Below are 18,610 nucleotides of genomic sequence, written 5' to 3' on the forward strand. Positions count from 1 at the left end.
TAGTCCACACAGACTCAGCATCTCTAGTCCACACAGACGCAGCATCACTAGTCCACACAGACTCAGCATCTCTAGTCCACACAGACTCAGCATCACTAGTCCACACAGACTCAGCATCTCTAGTCCACACAGACTCAGCATCACTAGTCCACACAGACTCAGCATCACTTGTCCGCACAGACTCAGAAACTCTAGTCTGCACAGACTCAGAAACTCTAGTCTGCACAGACTCAGAAACTCTAGTCTGCACAGACTCAATCAAGGTTCAAATCAAGTTTATTTTATATAGCCCTTCGTACATCAGCTAATATCTCGAAGTGCTGTACAGAAACCCAGCCTAAAACCCCAAACAGCTAGTAATGCAGGTGTAGAAGCACCTCAATCTTATTGGGACAGGGGGTTCAGCAGGTACAGTGTCCTCTGTAATTATTGGGACAGGGAAGCCGGCAGGTAAAGTGTCCTCTGTAATTATTGGGACAGGGAAGCCGGCAGGTAAAGTGTCCTCTGTAATTATTGGGACAGGGAAGCCGGCAGGTAAATTGTCCTCTGTAATTATTGGGACAGGGAAGCCGGCAGGTAAAGTGTCCTCTGTAATTATTGGGACAAGGAAGCCGGCAGGTACAGTGTCCTCTGTAATTATTGGGACAGGTATAATCTCTGCACGTATGATCTCTGCACGTATGATCTCTGCACGTATGATCTCTGCACGTATTGATCTCTGCAACAGGTTACCCAATCAATGCCTGAGCGTTTTCTTCTAGTAATTGTAAGGACAATCTGACAGGTGGCGAGCGCCTCTCTCCCTTCACGTCCAAGTCCCTTCCCACAGCTGGCAGGCAGGGCAGAGCAGGCCGTATTAAAGACCAGCCGGCCGTACGCTAATCCACCAGCTCAGATACGGGCTTAACGCCAAAAGGGTGATTCCATTACGATACGCAGAGTGGCATAGAGAGAAAGATCGATAAAAAGAGAGAGAGAAAGGGGGATAGGGGGAGATCGGAGGGAGACGGCGAGATAGAGCTCCTGGGTCCTCCCCGTCTCAGCTGTTTAACACCGGCCTGACCCAGAAACAGAGGAGAGCTGTTTAACACTGGCCTGGTCTGACCCAGGAACAGAGGAGAGCTGTTTAACACTGGCCTGGTCTGACCCAGAAACAGAGGAGAGCTGTTTAACACCGGCCTGACCCAGAAACAGAGTAGAGCTGTTTAACACTGGCCTGACCCAGAAACAGAAGAGAGCTGTTTAACACTGGCCTGACCCAGAAACAGAGGAGAGCTGTTTAACACTGGCCTGACCCAGAAACAGAGGAGAGCTGTTTAACACTGGCCTGACCCAGAAACAGAGTAGACAGTCAGGAAGAGAACTCACCTGATCTCCTGTTATAGATAGTAACAGAGACAGACAGGAAGAGAACTCACCTGATCTCCTGTTATAGATAGTAACAGAGGAGACAGACAGGAAGAGAACTCACCTGATCTCCTGTTATAGATAGTAACAGAGACAGACAGGAAGAGAACTCACCTGATCTCCTGTTATAGATAGTAACAGAGACAGACAGGAAGAGAACTCACCTGATCTCCTGTTATAGATAGTAACAGAGGAGACAGACAGGAAGAGAACTCACCTGATCTCCTGTTATAGATAGTAACAGAGACAGACAGGAAGAGAACTCACCTGATCTCCTGTTATAGATAGTAACAGAGGAGACAGACAGGAAGAGAACTCACCTGATCTCCTGTTATAGATAGTAACAGAGGAGACAGACAGGAAGAGAACTCACCTGATCTCCTGTTATAGATAGTAACAGAGGAGACAGTCAGGAAGAGAACTCACCTTTTTAACTTGCGCCTCCTTGATCTTCTCCAGAGCCACACGGATCTTCTCTGCCTTGGTCTTGGCAGCCTGTTCTTCCTACAGAAACACACACACACACACACACACACACACACACACACACACATTAATACACAGAGAAACAACAACACAAGTGTACACAGGGAACAGCAGCGCTACAGGAGAGTACCGTCTTGAGGTACTTTTGACAACAATCCTGCCCCCCCCCCTCTCCCCCTTTCTCCTCCTCTTGTTCCCCCTTGTCTAGAGTGGTGGGACGCCCCCCCACCTCCATCCTGTGGGAACCCCCCCCCCATCCTCCTCCTTTCCCCCTTGTCTAGAGTGGTGGGACGCCCCCCCACCTCCATCCTGTGGGAACCCCCCCCCATCCTCCCCCTTTCCCCCTTGTCTAGAGTGGTGGGACGCCCCCCACCTCCCCCTGTCCCCCTTGTCTAGAGTGGTGGGACGCCCCCCCACCTCCCCCTGTCCCCCTTGTCTAGAGTGGTGGGACGCCCCCCACCTCCCCCTGTCCCCCTTGTCTAGAGTGGTGGGAACCCCCCCCACCTCCCCCTGTCCCCCTTGTCTAGAGTGGTGGGAACCCCCCCACCTCCCCCTGTCCCCCTTGTCTAGAGTGGTGGGACGCCCCCCCACCTCCATCCTGTGGGAACCCCCCCCCCACCTCCCCCTTTCTCCTCCTCCTGTCCCCCTTGTCTAGAGTGGTGGGAACCCCCCCACCTCCATCCTGTGGGAACCCCCCCACCTCCATCCTGTGGGAACCCCCCCACCTCCATCCTGTGGGAACCCCCCCACCTCCATCCTGTGGGAACCCCCCCACCTCCATCCTGTGGGACCCCCCCCACCTCCATCCTGTGGGACCCCCCCCACCTCCATCCTGTGGGAACCCCCCCCCCCCCCCCACCTCCATCCTGTGGGAACCCCCCCCCCCCCCCACCTCCATACGGTGGGAACCCCCCCACCTCCATCCTCACTCCACCGCTGCTCTCTCAACATACCTGGCTCCTCCAACAAGACGCCATTCTCACTCTAAAAACAGACCGTTTTTCTGCGTTCCTTCACGGAAGAATAAAACATATATTTGAAGGTTTCTAGAAGGTAGAGAACAGAAGTGAGTGTTCGTGTAATAAAATAAAAATAATCTGTCTCGTTGTTGTCAGAACAATGTCTTGTCTTTCAGAGATGTCTGCTTTTATAATCCTCCCGTTGTTTCATACCCGGCCAGATTAGCATTTTGGATTGAAAGCTACATTTTGAACCAATTGTGTCCACAGTAGATTACAGGATCTGTATTCTCCGTCAGAAGAATATCACAGGAAGTGAAGTAGCAATAGAATGTGTAGCAGCAGTCCTTTCAGGTCCACAGCACTTCCTCCAAACAACCGAAGCAGCCAGGATCTCTCAAAGTAAAAATAAATAACAACAAAGTCCCGTTAATCAACCAATCCTGTTAGTCTCTTCCTGTCCCGTAGTTAATCAACCAATCGTGTTAGTCTCTTCCTGTCCCGTAGTTAATCAACCAATCGTGTTAGTCTCTTCCTGTCCCGTAGTTAATCAACCAATCGTGTTAGTCTCTTCCTGTCCCGTAGTTAATCAACCAATCGTGTTAGTCTCTTCCTGTCCCGTAGTTAATCAACCAATCCTGTTAGTCTCTTCCTGTCCCGTAGTTAATCAACCAATCCTGTTAGTCTCTTCCTGTCCCATAGTTAATCAACCAATCCTGTTAGTCTCTTCCTGTCCCGTAGCTAATCAACCAATCGTGTTAGTCTCTTCCTGTCCCGTAGTTAATCAACCAATCCTGTTAGTCTCTTCCTGTCCTTCCAATCACAGACATCGATAAGACGAGTAAGAAGACGGATCATCTGAATATATTCCAAGCCGGTTGAAAACAAAACGGTGGGACAGCCCACTCAGACAAGCACCTCGTCAGAGAGTCCTGACAGAAACTGAGAACGGGAGAGGATCTGACATGGAGGAAGGGAGGAGGGGCTGGCTGTACCAACACGTACACACACACAGAGATAGACGGTTACCCCTCTCTCTCAATCAGAACACGTGGAATCAGACTATAATCTCTGACAGCATTGTCCTCACTCTGGCTGACTGGCTGCAGGGTACACTCACTCAGTCTACTAAAACCAATCAGACACCATCTCTGGCACATCCGCATGCTACCATTTAACCAAGGGGATTCTGGGGGATTCACCCTTTAACCAAGGGGATTCTGGGGGATTCACCCTTTAACCAAGGGGATTCTGGTGGTGTCACCCTTTAACCAAGGGGATTCTGGTGGTGTCACCCTTTAACCAAGGGGATTCTGGTGGTGTCACCCTTTAACCAAGGGGATTCTGGTGGTGTCACCCTTTAACCAAGGGGATTCTGGTGGTGTCACCCTTTAACCAAGGGGATTCTGGTGGTGTCACCCTTTAACCAAGGGGATTCTGGTGGTGTCACCCTTTAACCAAGGGGATTCTGGTGGTGTCACCCTTTAACCAAGGGGATTCTGGTGGTGTCACCCTTTAACCAAGGGGATCCTGGTGGTTTCACCCTTTAACCAAGGGGATTCTGGTGGTGTCACCCTTTAACCAAGGGGATTCTGGTGGTGTCACCCGTTAACCAAGGGGATTCTAGTGGTTTCACCCTTTAACCATGGGGATCCTGGTGGTGTCACCCTTTAACCAAGGGGATTCTGGTGGTGTCACCCGTTAACCAAGGGGATTCTGGTGGTTTCACCCTTTAACCAAGGGGATTCTGGTGGTTTCACCCTTTAACCAAGGGGATTCTGGTGGTGTCACCCGTTAACCAAGGGGATCCTGGTGGTGTCACCCTTTAACCAAGGGGATCCTGGTGGTATCACCCTTTAACCAAGGGGATTCTGGTGGTGTCACCCTTTAACCAAGGGGATTCTGGTGGTGTCACCCTTTAACCAAGGGGATTCTGGTGGTGTCACCCTTTAACCAAGGGGATTCTGGTGGTGTCACCCTTTAACCAAGGGGATTCTGGTGGTGTCACCCTTTAACCAAGGGGATTCTGGTGGTGTCACCCGTTAACCAAGGGGATCCTGGTGGTGTCACCCTTTAACCAAGGGGATCCTGGTGGTGTCACCCTTTAACCAAGGGGATTCTGGTGGTTTCACCCTTTAACCAAGGGGATTCTGGTGGTGTCACCCTTTAACCAAGGGGATTCTGGTGGTGTCACCCTTTAACCAAGGGGATTCTGGTGGTGTCACCCTTTAACCAAGGGGATTCTGGTGGTTTTAACAATGCCATTTTATAGCTGAGTGAGGGGACGGGTGGAGTGTAGGTGAGGATGGGTGGAAGATAGGGGAGGATGGTTGGAAGGGGGGGAGGATGGGTGGAGAGTAGGGGAGGATGGGTGGAAAGTAGGGGAGGATGGGTGGAGAGTAGGGGAGGATGGGTGGAAGGTAGGGGAGGATGGGTGGAGAGTAGGGGAGGATGGGTGGAGAGTAGGGGAGGATGGGTGGAAGGGGGGTGAGGATGGGTGGAGGGTAGGGGAGGATGGGTGGAGAGTAGGGGAGGATGGGTGGAGAGTAGGGGAGGATGGGTGGAAGGTAGGGGATGATGGGTGGAGGGTAGGGGATGATGGGTGGAAGGTAGGGGATGATGGGTGGAAGGTAGGGGATGATGGGTGGAGAGTAGGGGATGATGGGTGGAGAGTAGGGGATGATGGGTGGAGAGTAGGGGAGGATGGGTGGAAGGTAGGGGAGGATGGGTGGAGAGTAGGGGAGGATGGGTGGAGAGTAGGGGAGGATGGGTGGAGAGTAGGGGAGGATGGGTGGAGAGTAGGGGAGGATGGGTGGAGAGTAGGGGAGGATGGGTGGAGAGTAGGGGAGGATGGGTGGAGAGTAGGGGAGGATGGGTGGAGAGTAGGGGAGGATGGGTGGAGAGTAGGGGAGGATGGGTGGAGAGTAGGGGAGGATGGGTGGAGAGTAGGGGAGGATGGGTGGAGAGTAGGGGAGGATGGGTGGAGAGTAGGGGAGGATGGGTGGAGAGTAGGGGAGGATGGGTGGAGAGTAGGGGAGGATGGGTGGAAGGTAGGGGAGGATGGGTGGAAGGTAGGGGAGGATGGGTGGAGAGTAGGGGAGGATGGGTGGAGAGTAGGGGAGGATGGGTGGAGAGTAGGGGAGGATGGGTGGAAGGGGGGTGAGGATGGGTGGAGGGTAGGGGAGGATGGGTGGAGAGTAGGGGAGGATGGGTGGAGAGTAGGGGATGATGGGTGGAGAGTAGGGGAGGATGGGTGGAAGGTAGGGGATGATGGGTGGAGAGTAGGGGATGATGGGTGGAGAGTAGGGGATGATGGGTGGAGAGTAGGGGAGGATGGGTGGAGGGTAGGGGAGGATGGGTGGAGAGTAGGGGAGGATGCGTGGAAAGTAGGGGAGGATGGGTGGAGAGTAGGGGAGGATGGGTGGAGAGTAGGGGAGGATGGGTGGAGAGTAGGGGAGGATGGGTGGAGAGTAGGGGAGGATGGGTGGAGAGTAGGGGAGGATGGGTGGAGAGTAGGGGAGGATGGGTGGAGAGTAGGGGAGGATGGGTGGAGAGTAGGGGAGGATGGGTGGAGAGTAGGGGAGGATGGGTGGAGAGTAGGGGAGGATGGGTGGAGAGTAGGGGAGGATGGGTGGAGAGTAGGGGAGGATGGGTGGAGAGTAGGGGAGGATGGGTGGAGAGTAGGGGAGGATGGGTGGAGAGTAGGGGAGGATGGGTGGAGAGTAGGGGAGGATGGGTGGAGAGTAGGGGAGGATGGGTGGAGAGTAGGGGAGGATGGGTGGAAGGTAGGGGAGGATGGGTGGAGAGTAGGGGAGGATGGGTGGAGAGTAGGGGAGGATGGGTGGAGAGTAGGGGAGGATGGGTGGAGAGTAGGGGAGGATGGGTGGAGAGTAGGGGAGGATGGGTGGAAGGTAGGCGAGGATGGGTGGAGAGTAGGGGAGGATGGGTGGAGAGTAGGGGAGGATGGGTGGAGAGTAGGGGAGGATGGGTGGAAGGTAGGGGAGGATGGGTGGAGAGTAGGGGAGGATGGGTGGAGAGTAGGGGAGGATGGGTGGAGAGTAGGGGAGGATGGGTGGAAGGGGGGTGAGGATGGGTGGAGGGTAGGGGAGGATGGGTGGAGAGTAGGGGAGGATGGGTGGAGAGTAGGGGAGGATGGGTGGAGAGTAGGGGAGGATGGGTGGAAGGTAGGGGATGATGGGTGGAGAGTAGGGGATGATGGGTGGAGAGTAGGGGATGATGGGTGGAGAGTAGGGGAGGATGGGTGGAGGGTAGGGGAGGATGGGTGGAGAGTAGGGGAGGATGGGTGGAAAGTAGGGGAGGATGGGTGGAGAGTAGGGGAGGATGGGTGGAGAGTAGGGGAGGATGGGTGGAGAGTAGGGGAGGATGGGTGGAGAGTAGGGGAGGATGGGTGGAGAGTAGGGGAGGATGGGTGGAGAGTAGGGGAGGATGGGTGGAGAGTAGGGGAGGATGGGTGGAGAGTAGGGGAGGATGGGTGGAGAGTAGGGGAGGATGGGTGGAGAGTAGGGGAGGATGGGTGGAAGGTAGGGGAGGATGGGTGGAGAGTAGGGGAGGATGGGTGGAGAGTAGGGGAGGATGGGTGGAGAGTAGGGGAGGATGGGTGGAGAGTAGGGGAGGATGGGTGGAGAGTAGGGGAGGATGGGTGGAGAGTAGGGGAGGATGGGTGGAGAGTAGGGGAGGATGGGTGGAGAGTAGGGGAGGATGGGTGGAGAGTAGGGGAGGATGGGTGGAAGGTAGGGGAGGATGGGTGGAGAGTAGGGGAGGATGGGTGGAGAGTAGGGGAGGATGGGTGGAGAGTAGGGGAGGATGGGTGGAGAGTAGGGGAGGATGGGTGGAAGGTAGGGGAGGATGGGTGGAGAGTAGGGGAGGATGGGTGGAGAGTAGGGGAGGATGGGTGGAGAGTAGGGGAGGATGGGTGGAAGGTAGGGGAGGATGGGTGGAGAGTAGGGGAGGATGGGTGGAGAGTAGGGGAGGATGGGTGGAAGGTAGGGGAGGATGGGTGGAGAGTAGGGGAGGATGGGTGGAGAGTAGGGGAGGATGGGTGGAGAGTAGGGGAGGATGGATGGAGAGTAGGGGAGGATGGATGGAGAGTAGGGGAGGATGGGTGGAGAGTAGGGGATGATGGTGGAGAGTAGGGAAGGATGGGTGGAAGGTAGGGGAGGATGGGTGGAAGGGGGGGAGGATGGAGGGAGAGTAGGGGAGGATGGGTGGAAGGTAGGGGAGGATGGGTGGAAGGTAGGGGAGGATGGGTGGAGAGTAGCGGAGGATGGGTGGAAGGCAGGCGAGGATGGGTGGAAGGCAGGCGAGGATGGGTGGAAGGCAGGGGAGGATGGGTGGAGAGTAGGGGAGGATGGGTGGAGAGTAGGGGAGGATGGGTGGAGAGTAGGGGAGGATGGGTGGAAGGGGGGAGAGGATGGATGGAGAGTAGGGGAGGATGGGTGGAGAGTAGGGGAGGATGGGTGGAAGGTAGGGGAGGATGGGTGGAAGGTAGGGGAGGATGGGTGGAAGGCAGGGGATTATGGGTGGAAGGGGGGAGAGGATGGATGGAGAGTAGGGGAGGATGGGTGGAAGGTAGGGGAGTATGGGTGGAAGGGGGGAGAGGATGGATGGAGAGTAGGGGAGGATGGGTGGAGAGTAGGGGAGGATGGGTGGAAGGTAGGGGAGGATGGGTGGAAGGTAGGGGAGGATGGGTGGAAGGCAGGGGAGGATGGGTGGAAGGCAGGGGAGGATGGGTGGAAGGTAGGGGAGGATGGGTGGAAGGTAGGGGAGGATGGGTGGAAGGTAGGGGAGGATGGGTGGAAGGCCAGGGAGGATGGGTGGAAGGGGGGAGGATGGGTGGAAGGCAGGGGAGGATGGGTGGAAGGCCAGGGAGGATGGGTGGGGTGTCAGGGAGGATGGGTGGGGTGTCAGGGAGGATGGGTGGAAGGTAGGAGAGGATGGGTGGAGTGCGGGGAGGATGGGTGGAGTGCCTCTTACCAGCAGCACCCCTCCCCCCCCCCACACACACCCTCATTATGCATGGCTGCCCTAGCAACTGCGGCATTAACAGAAATATAAATAGGAGGGGTGACAGGAAGAGCTTTCTGTGAGAGGAGATTCCATGTGATTTATCACATCAGACACACTGAACGTGACGAGGGACCGTCACAACATTAAATGGTGTCAGTCTGTCAGACGACTACGCCTCATGATACCGTAGACAGTTCTCCAACCTATTTACTGTAATCCTATCTCCCCTACGTTGTGTTGATTCCACAGAGACCAAAACCTTTTTTTTTTTTTGCTATTCTGGCTGAATAAAAATCTCATTTCCTTTTCCCGTTACTATCTGGGTTGCTGTAGCGTGTAACGTGTTGTACTGCCTCACGACGCAGAGAGGGACATATTTAAATATATATATATGGCTGAATGGAGTCTGTCGGCTGCTGTTGCTCAGTGAGGTTATCACTGACACGGTGGAGCTCTGAGGCAGGATACATACACAGCATCACAGGTCTGGTCACGTACGGTACCCTTCTCTGGATCCATGAACTGCCGCTCATAAAACGCTGAGCTACTGAGCTTCTCAGAGACGTGAATTGTTCATATAAAAATAAATAGAACATAACAACGACCTTGGAGCGAGAGAGGGAGGGAGGGAGGGAGGGAGCGAGAGAGAGAGCGAGGGAACGAGAGAGGGAGGGAGGGAGGGAGGGAGCGAGAGAGGGAACGAGAGAGCGAGCGAGACGGTTCTGTAGGCAGAAGAGGGGGGGGGGGCAGCAGGTGCTAGTCCTGTGGTATTTAGGGAAATAAATGTCAGAGCCATGCTGACCTGTTGTTTGGAGCGATTACAAAAAAATCACCACAGCTTTTCAGAGATGACTGAGGTGGAGAGAGGAAGGGAACGAGGGAGGGAGGAAACGAGGGAGGGGGAGGGAGGAAACGAGTGAGAAAACAAGGGAGAAAACGAGGGAGGGAGAGAGGAAGGGAGAAAACGAGGGAGGGAGAGAGAGAGGGAGGGAGCGAGAGAGGGAGAGAGGGAGGGAGCGAGAGAGGGAGGGAGCGAGAGAGGGAGGAAACGAGGGAGGGAGCGAGAGAGGGAGAGAGGGAGGAAACGAGGGAGGTTCGAAGAGAGGGAGAAAACGAGGGAGGGAGAGAGGGAGGGAGCGAGAGAGGGAGAGAGGGAGGAAACGAGGGAGGGAGCGAGAGAGGGAGAGAGGGAGGAAACGAGGGAGGGGGCGAGAGAGGGAGGAAACGAGGGAGGGAGCGAGAGAGGGAGGAAACGAGGGAGGGAGCGAGAGAGGGAGGAAACGAGGGAGAGGGCGAGGGAGGAAACGGGGGGGGGACGAGGGAGGAAACGAGGAAGGGGCAGGGCGAGGGAACGAGAGAGGGAACGAGGGAGGAAACGAGGGAGGAAACGAGAGAGGGGGCGAGCGAGGGGGCGAGCGAGGGGGCGAGAGAGGGAGGGAGGGAGGGAGAGAGGGAGCGAGAGAGGAAGCGAAAGAGGGAGCGAAAGAGGGAGCGAGGGAGAGAAAGCGAGCGAGAGAAAAAGATGGTGATTAATGGAAAAGCTCCAAAATACTCTGTATTCTCAGGTGCTTCATTACAGTATAGAGAAACTAGCCATTTAAATCGTTAATAATTAATTCAGGAGTAAACTAAACAATCCCACTGTTTATGCATTAGAATGGCTCTGATGGATGTGTAATACTGTATTAAATCAAAAAACTACTTTTTTCAGGAGAATAAATCAAATTTGTTGTCATATCAAACAATAGTATATTCCAAGTGCCACCTGCAGGTAGCTCCCAAAGTAAAGGAAACACCAACAAACAGTGTCTTAACAGGACGCTGGGGGCACCACGAGACAGAACGGCTTCAACGCTCCTTGACATAGATTATACAAGTGTCTGGACCTCTATTGGAGAGACACCATTATTCCATTAGAAATTCCATCGTTTTGTTAACGGTGGGTGTAAAACGATTTCTCAGGCGCCGCTCCAGAATCTCCCGTAAGTGTTCAGCTGGGTTGAGATCTGGTGACAGACGGCCACATGGCATACGGTTAACCCTCAGGGGTTAAAGAAAACAAACGTATACCATGAATGAAAACTGAAGTCGATCTCAGATCTGGGTTAAAAACATTTGGCCGTACTGTACTGGAGGAACTAGTACCGCATGGAGGAACTAGTACAGCTCATGGTCTGTAGAAGTCATCATTACACCTTCACATGATGACTATTCTAGATACACTATTATAATCCTGCTCTATAGCAGGGGGTCCTCCTCCCAAAGGGGTTTTAAAGGAACTCAATCCGGCTTTAAAAACCTACTTCCTGAAAGGTATAATAGTAATAGAATGCAGAAGGTGCACATTTCTAAATGAGGTATGACATCAGTTCCTCTTGTCATGTCAGTCATCACAGACCTTAAAATCAAGTTTATTTTATATAGCCCTTCGTACATCAGCTAATATCTCAAAGTGCTGTACAGAGACCCAGCCTAAAACCCCAAACAATGCAGGTGTAAAAGCACGGAGAGAGAGATTTATAACTTGTTAGAAGTTTAGCCCATAGATAGTTGAATACATGAATAAACATTAGACATGGCAAAATGTATAAAAAAAAAAATCGCAAGAAAATTAGCTTTAAATCTGCCAAATGTTCTTTGCGCCCCATGACAAAATTGTGTAGAATTGCAGGAAATAAGCTTTAAACCTCCACCAACACGATGAACGTGAACAGTTCGTGTCACGAACGGTGCTTGTGCCCATAGAAAAAGATGTGGTGCGGGGGTCAGGGGTCTGGGGGTCAGGGATCGGGGGTCAGGCGGGATGTTCACCAATGCTGGAAGGGGGACCCCAAGAGAAAAAAGTTTTGGAACTTCTAGGAAATACTAGTGTATAGAACTATCTTAACCTATAGAAAATAAACACCGTTTAATTATAACAACCAGAGGATATGACATCACGAGAGGGAGAGGGGTTCATTGTTGCATGAAGGGTGTGGTTAAAAAGCCACCAATGAGAGAATAGCTTGATTGCATGCAGGACGAAGAGACAAGCGAAGGACGAAGAGACAAGCGAAGGAGAAAGAGAGTCACCTTGGTCAGCAAGTGAGAGGGTTTTCCAGCTATATTTTTCAGAATCAGGGAGGTTTCCCTGTCCAGATAGGAGTGCTTGGAGCAGAACGGAGAGAGAGAGAGAGAGAGACAGAAGAAGAAGAGACAAGAAACATTAGTGAAATCAGTGATTGGCAATGAACAAATTGTGCATTTGATATCAGTTGTGAAAGCATAGAAAAATGTGATCTAAGATAAAGAAGCAGAAGGATCAGAATCAGAAAGAAGTAGATCAGAATCATTGTAGTGGAATAAAATACCAGTGGAATAAAATACCAGTGTGCCATTTGTTATTTTTTTATTTTATTTATCTCAATCAGCAAGAGACCCAGAGCTCTATATTAATAAATCAAACTCAAAAATTGTAATCTTTGCGCTACCCGCTATTAGCATGCTATTAGCTATCCGCTATTAGCATGCTATTAGCTATCCGCTATTAGCATGCTATTAGCTATCCGGTATTAGCGATCCGGAGACGTGTCAACCACTTTGTGAGTGCAACAACTGGTGGTACGAAAGGGGCGGAGTTGTGATGAATAAATGCATTGTAAGTGTGACGATGGCTTGGCCAATCAACGCATTCCATGGCTTGATACTGCATGCCATCTTCTCCCAGTTCTGTTATTTGACAGGTCTTTGCGTTGTAATCAACTCCAATTTGGCTGAGTGGCACGGAATATTCTCTTTCTAGTCCGTTGTGGTTTGTGATAGTTTGTTAAATAGCATAGGCTACAGTAACCAATTTGTAAGTCGCTCTGGATAAGAGCGTCTGCTAAATGACTTAAATGTAAATGTAAAATGTAACGAGTGATGGCAACGGCGGAGAACAAAAAGACGGTTTGCTCAGTATGTTTGACCAACATTGTTGTAATTGGCTTCAACAACTATAGACCTTTACGCATCACACTTCTCCTGAAATAAATAATAATACTAGGCTGAGTATTATCTAGATCCTGGACGATGAGGTGGCATATGAGCTTCCCTGAGATTCGGTTGTGCAAAGCCAGTTTCATCAGGTGTCCCGGATGGCTGGTCTCAGACGATCCACGCAGGGGGGTAGAAGCCAGATGCCCTGGGTTGGCACGGTTACACGTCATCTACGGTTGTGAGTACTGCCAAAATTCTCTAAAAGGAACATTTGAGATCGGTTTATGGTATAGAAATTCTCTGGCAACAACACGACGAGGAAGAGGATGATCTGAAGTCAGAACACCAATAGTGTAATGATGAGTCATGGCAGCGTTGGTGTGAATCATTTGACCGTGCGCCTTGTGGGTTTGATACCGTTCTTTTTCACGTTTTAATTTGTAAAAATGAATCTGTTACGTGACTGTTTTATTTAACATATACGTCTCTATTACTAATGACATGTATTGTAAGAGAAACTAAAAACGTGTCGCAGTAGGCCTTTAGAATCACGGCAAAAAATATCCTTGACTCGATCCAAGTTGATGAGCGAGAGGGGGAAACTAAACTAATTTCACACAAAATAAAAGACAGCCTAAAGACAAGATTAACTTGACGACAGTCTGATGACATCATCAGCGGTCAGATTTACAAGATGCTCCACATCTCTTCATGGACATTGACAGATGCGTCACTGTATCAAATCCTCCTTCAGAGTCACATGCCAGGTAAAACATCGTGATTTCTATATCGTATCGGAAAGATCAAGATACCTTTGGCAAACAACTCAACATTCAAGAGGTGCAGCTTTATTTCAACATTATACAGGAATATCTCCACTGTCTCTGTATTCAGCACATGGCCACTCCACTGTCCCTGTATTCAGTACATGGCCACTCCACTGTCCCTGTATTCAGCACATGGCCACTCCACTGTCCCTGCATTCAGTACATGGCCACTCCACTGTCCCTGTATTCAGCACATGGCCACTCCACTGTCCCTGTATTCAGTACATGGCCACTCCACTGTCCCTGTATTCAGCACATGGCCACTCCACTGTCCCTGTATTCAGTACATGGCCACTCCACTGTCCCTGTATTCAGCACATGGCCACTCCACTGTCCCTGTATTCAGTACATGGCCACTCCACTGTCCCTGTATTCAGCACATGGCCACTCCACTGTCCCTGTATTCAGCACATGGCCACTCCACTGTCCCTGTATTCAGCACATGGCCACTCCACTGTCCCTGTATTCAGCACATGGCCACTCCACTGTCCACATGACCACTCCACTGTCCCTGTATTCAGCACATGGCCACTCCACTGTCCACATGGCCACTCCACTGTCCCTGTATTCAGTACATGGCCACTCCACTGTCCCTGTATTCAGCACATGGCCACTCCACTGTCCCTGTATTCAGCACATGGCCACTCCACTGTCCCTGTATTCAGCACATGGCCACTCCACTGTCCCTGCATTCAGCACATGGCCACTCCACTGTCCCTGTATTCAGTACATGGCCACTCCACTGTCCACATGGCCACTCCACTGTCCCTGTATTCAGCACATGACCACTCCACTGTCCACATGGCCACTCCACTGTCCACATGACCACTCCACTGTCCCTGTATTCAGTACATGGCCACTCCACTGTCCCTGTATTCAGTACATGGCCACTCCACTGTCCCTGTATTCAGCACATGGCCACTCCACTGTCCACATGGCCACTCCACTGTCCCTGTATTCAGTACATGGCCACTCCACTGTCCCTGTATTCAGCACATGGCCACTCCACTGTCCCTGTATTCAGCACATGGCCACTCCACTGTCCACATGGCCACTCCACTGTCCACATGGCCACTCCACTGTCCCTGTATTCAGTACATGGCCACTCCACTGTCCCTGTATTCAGCACATGGCCACTCCACTGTCCCTGTATTCAGCACATGACCACTCCACTGTCCCTGTATTCAGTACATGGCCACTCCACTGTCCACATGGCCACTCCACTGTCCCTGTATTCAGCACATGGCCACTCCACTGTCCCTGTATTCAGTACATGGCCACTCCACTGTCCCTGTATTCAGCACATGGCCACTCCACTGTCCCTTTATTCAGTACATGGCCACTCCACTGTCCCTGTATTCAGCACATGGCCACTCCACTGTCCACATGGCCACTCCACTGTCCACATGACCACTCTACTGTCCCTGTATTCAGCACATGGCCACTCCACTGTCCCTGTATTCAGCACATGGCCACCCCACTGTCCGCATGGCCACTCCACTGGCCCTGTATTCAGTACATGGCCACTCCACTGTCCCTGCATTCAGCACATGGCCACTCCACTGTCCCTGCATTCAGTACATGGCCACTCCACTGTCCCTGCATTCAGCACATGGCCACTCCACTGTCCACATGACCACTCCACTGTCCCTGTATTCAGTACATGGCCACTCCACTGTCCCTGCATTCAGTACATGGCCACTCCACTGTCCCTGCATTCAGCACATGGCCACTCCACTGTCCCTGTATTCAGTACATGGCCACTCCACTGTCCCTGCATTCAGCACATGGCCACTCCACTGTCCCTGCATTCAGCACATGGCCACTCCACTGTCCCTGCATTCAGCACATGGCCACTCCACTGTCCCTGTATTCAGTACATGGCCACTCCACTGTCCCTGTATTCAGTACATGGCCACTCCACTGTCCCTGTATTCAGTACATGGCCACTCCACTGTCCCTGTATTCAGTACATGGCCACTCCACTGTCCACATGGCCACTCCACTGTCCCTGTATTCAGTACATGGCCACTCCACTGTCCACATGGCCACTCCACTGTCCCTGTATTCAGTACATGGCCACTCCACTGTCCACATGGCCACTCCACTGTCCCTGTATTCAGTACATGGCCACTCCACTGTCCCTGTATTCAGCACATGGCCACTCCACTGTCCACATGGCCACTCCACTGTCCCTGTATTCAGTACATGGCCACTCCACTGTCCCTGTATTCAGCACATGGCCACTCCACTGTCCACATGGCCACTCCACTGTCCACATGGCCACTCCACTGTCCACATGGCCACTCCACTGGCCCTGTATTCAGCACATGGCCACTCCACTGTCCCTGTATTCAGTACATGGCCACTCCACTGTCCCTGTATTCAGCACATGGCCACTCCACTGTCCACATGGCCACTCCACTGTCCCTGTATTCAGCACATGGCCACTCCACTGTCCACATGGCCACTCCACTGTCCCTGTATTCAGCACATGGCCACTCCACTGTCCACATGGCCACTCCACTGTCCCTGTATTCAGCACATGGCCACTCCACTGTCCACATGGCCACTCCACTGTCCCTGTATTCAGCACATGGCCACTCCACTGTCCACATGGCCACTCCACTGTCCCTGTATTCAGTACATGGCCACTCCACTGTCCCTGTATTCAGTACATGGCCACTCCACTGTCCCTGTATTCAGCACATGGCCACTCCCCTGTCCCTGTATTCAGCACATGGCCACTCCACTGTCCACATGGCCACTCCACTGTCCCTGTATTCAGCACATGGCCACTCCACTGTCCACATGGCCACTCCACTGTCCCTGTATTCAGCACATGGCCACTCCACTGTCCACATGGCCACTCCACTGTCCCTGTATTCAGCACATGGCCACTCCACTGTCCACATGGCCACTCCACTGTCCCTGTATTCAGCACATGGCCACTCCACTGTCCACATGGCCACTCCACTGTCCCTGTATTCAGCACATGGCCACTCCACTGTCCACATGGCCACTCCACTGTCCCTGTATTCAGCACATGGCCACTCCACTGTCCACATGGCCACTCCACTGTCCCTGTATTCAGCACATGGCCACTCCACTGTCCACATGGCCACTCCACTGTCCCTGTATTCAGCACATGGCCACTCCACTGTCCCTGTATTCAGCACATGGCCACTCCACTGTCCCTGTATTCAGCACATGGCCACTCCACTGTCCACATGGCCACTCCACTGTCCCTGTATTCAGCACATGGCCACTCCACTGTCCACATGGCCACTCCACTGTCCCTGTATTCAGCACATGGCCACTCCACTGTCCACATGGCCACTCCACTGTCCCTGTATTCAGCACATGGCCACTCCACTGTCCCTGTATTCAGCACATGGCCACTCCACTGTCCCTGTATTCAGCACATGACCACTCCACTGTCCACATGGCCACTCCACTGTCCCTGCATTCAGTACATGGCCACTCCACTGTCCCTGTATTCAGCACATGACCACTGTACTGTCCCTGTATTCAGCACATGGCCACTCCACTGTCCCTGTATTCAGCACATGGCCACTCCACTGTCCACATGGCCACTCCACTGTCCCTGTATTCAGCACATGGCCACTCCACTGTCCCTGTATTCAGCACATGGCCACTCCACTGTCCCTGTATTCAGTACATGGCCACTCCACTGTCCACATGGCCACTCCACTGTCCACATGGCCACTCCACTGTCCCTGTATTCAGCACATGGCCACTCCACTGTCCACATGGCCACTCCACTGTCCACATGACCACTCCACTGTCCCTGTATTCAGCACATGGCCACTCCACTGTCCCTGTATTCAGCACATGGCCACTCCACTGTCCCTGTATTCAGCACATGGCCACTCCACTGTCCCTGTATTCAGCACATGGCCACTCCACTGTCCCTGTATTCAGTACATGGCCACTCCACTGTCCCTGTATTCAGTACATGGCCACTCCACTGTCCCTGTATTCAGCACATGGCCACTCCACTGTCCCTGTATTCAGCACATGGCCACTCCACTGTCCACATGGCCACTCCACTGTCCCTGCATTCAGTACATGGCCACTCCACTGTCCACATGGCCACTCCACTGTCCACATGACCACTCCACTGTCCCTGTATTCAGTACATGGCCACTCCACTGTCCACATGGCCACTCTACTGTCCCTGTATTCAGTACATGGCCACTCCACTGTCCACATGGCCACTCCACTGTCCCTGTATTCAGTACATGGCCACTCCACTGTCCACATGGCCACTCCACTGTCCCTGTATTCAGCACATGGCCACTCCACTGTCCCTGTATTCAGTACATGGCCACTCCACTGTCCACATGGCCACTCTACTGTCCCTGTATTCAGTACATGGCCACTCCACTGTCCACATGGCCACTCCACTGTCCCTGTATTCAGTACATGGCCACTCCACTGTCCACATGGCCACTCTACTGTCCCTGTATTCAGTACATGGCCACTCCACTGTCCACATGGCCACTCCACTGTCCCTGTATTCAGCACATGGCCACTCCACTGTCCACATGGCCACTCCACTGTCCCTGTATTCAGTACATGGCCACTCCACTGTCCACATGGCCACTCTACTGTCCCTGTATTCAGTACATGGCCACTCCACTGTCCACATGGCCACTCCACTGTCCCTGTATTCAGCACATGGCCACTCCACTGTCCACATGGCCACTCCACTGTCCCTGTATTCAGTACATGGCCACTCCACTGTCCCTGTATTCAGCACATGGCCACTCTACTGTCCCTGTATTCAGCACATGGCCACTCCACTGTCCCTGTATTCAGCACATGGCCACTCCACTGTCCCTGTATTCAGCACATGACCACTCCACTGTCCACATGACCACTCCACTGTCCCTGTATTCAGCACATGGCCACTCCACTGTC

The 18,610-nt window shown here is 52.7% G+C and overlaps 1 protein-coding gene across 6 annotated transcripts in view; it reads right to left on the reverse strand.

Annotated features, from left to right (window-relative positions):
- raph1a (Ras association (RalGDS/AF-6) and pleckstrin homology domains 1a) overlaps positions 1 to 18,610 on the reverse strand; it is a 251,460-nt gene that overhangs the window by 76,627 nt on the left and 156,223 nt on the right. For 5 of the 6 annotated variants that reach the window (XR_008753629.1, XR_008753627.1, XR_008753628.1 and 2 more), the window contains 2 exons: positions 11,952 to 12,026; positions 1,834 to 1,911 (listed from right to left, as the gene is read on the reverse strand). Coding sequence is in view for 3 of the 6 variants with exons in the window: in XM_055871902.1 (XP_055727877.1) it covers positions 1,834 to 1,911; positions 11,952 to 12,026 (153 nt within the window). In the remaining 3 variants the exon portion in view is untranslated. The remainder of the gene's footprint in view (positions 1 to 1,833; positions 1,912 to 11,951; positions 12,027 to 18,610) is intronic. The other variant, XM_055871903.1, reaches the window with a different exon arrangement.

This window comes from Salvelinus fontinalis, chromosome 19 (genome assembly GCF_029448725.1).
Source record: "Salvelinus fontinalis isolate EN_2023a chromosome 19, ASM2944872v1, whole genome shotgun sequence".
Classification (NCBI taxonomy): Eukaryota; Metazoa; Chordata; class Actinopteri; order Salmoniformes; family Salmonidae; genus Salvelinus; species Salvelinus fontinalis.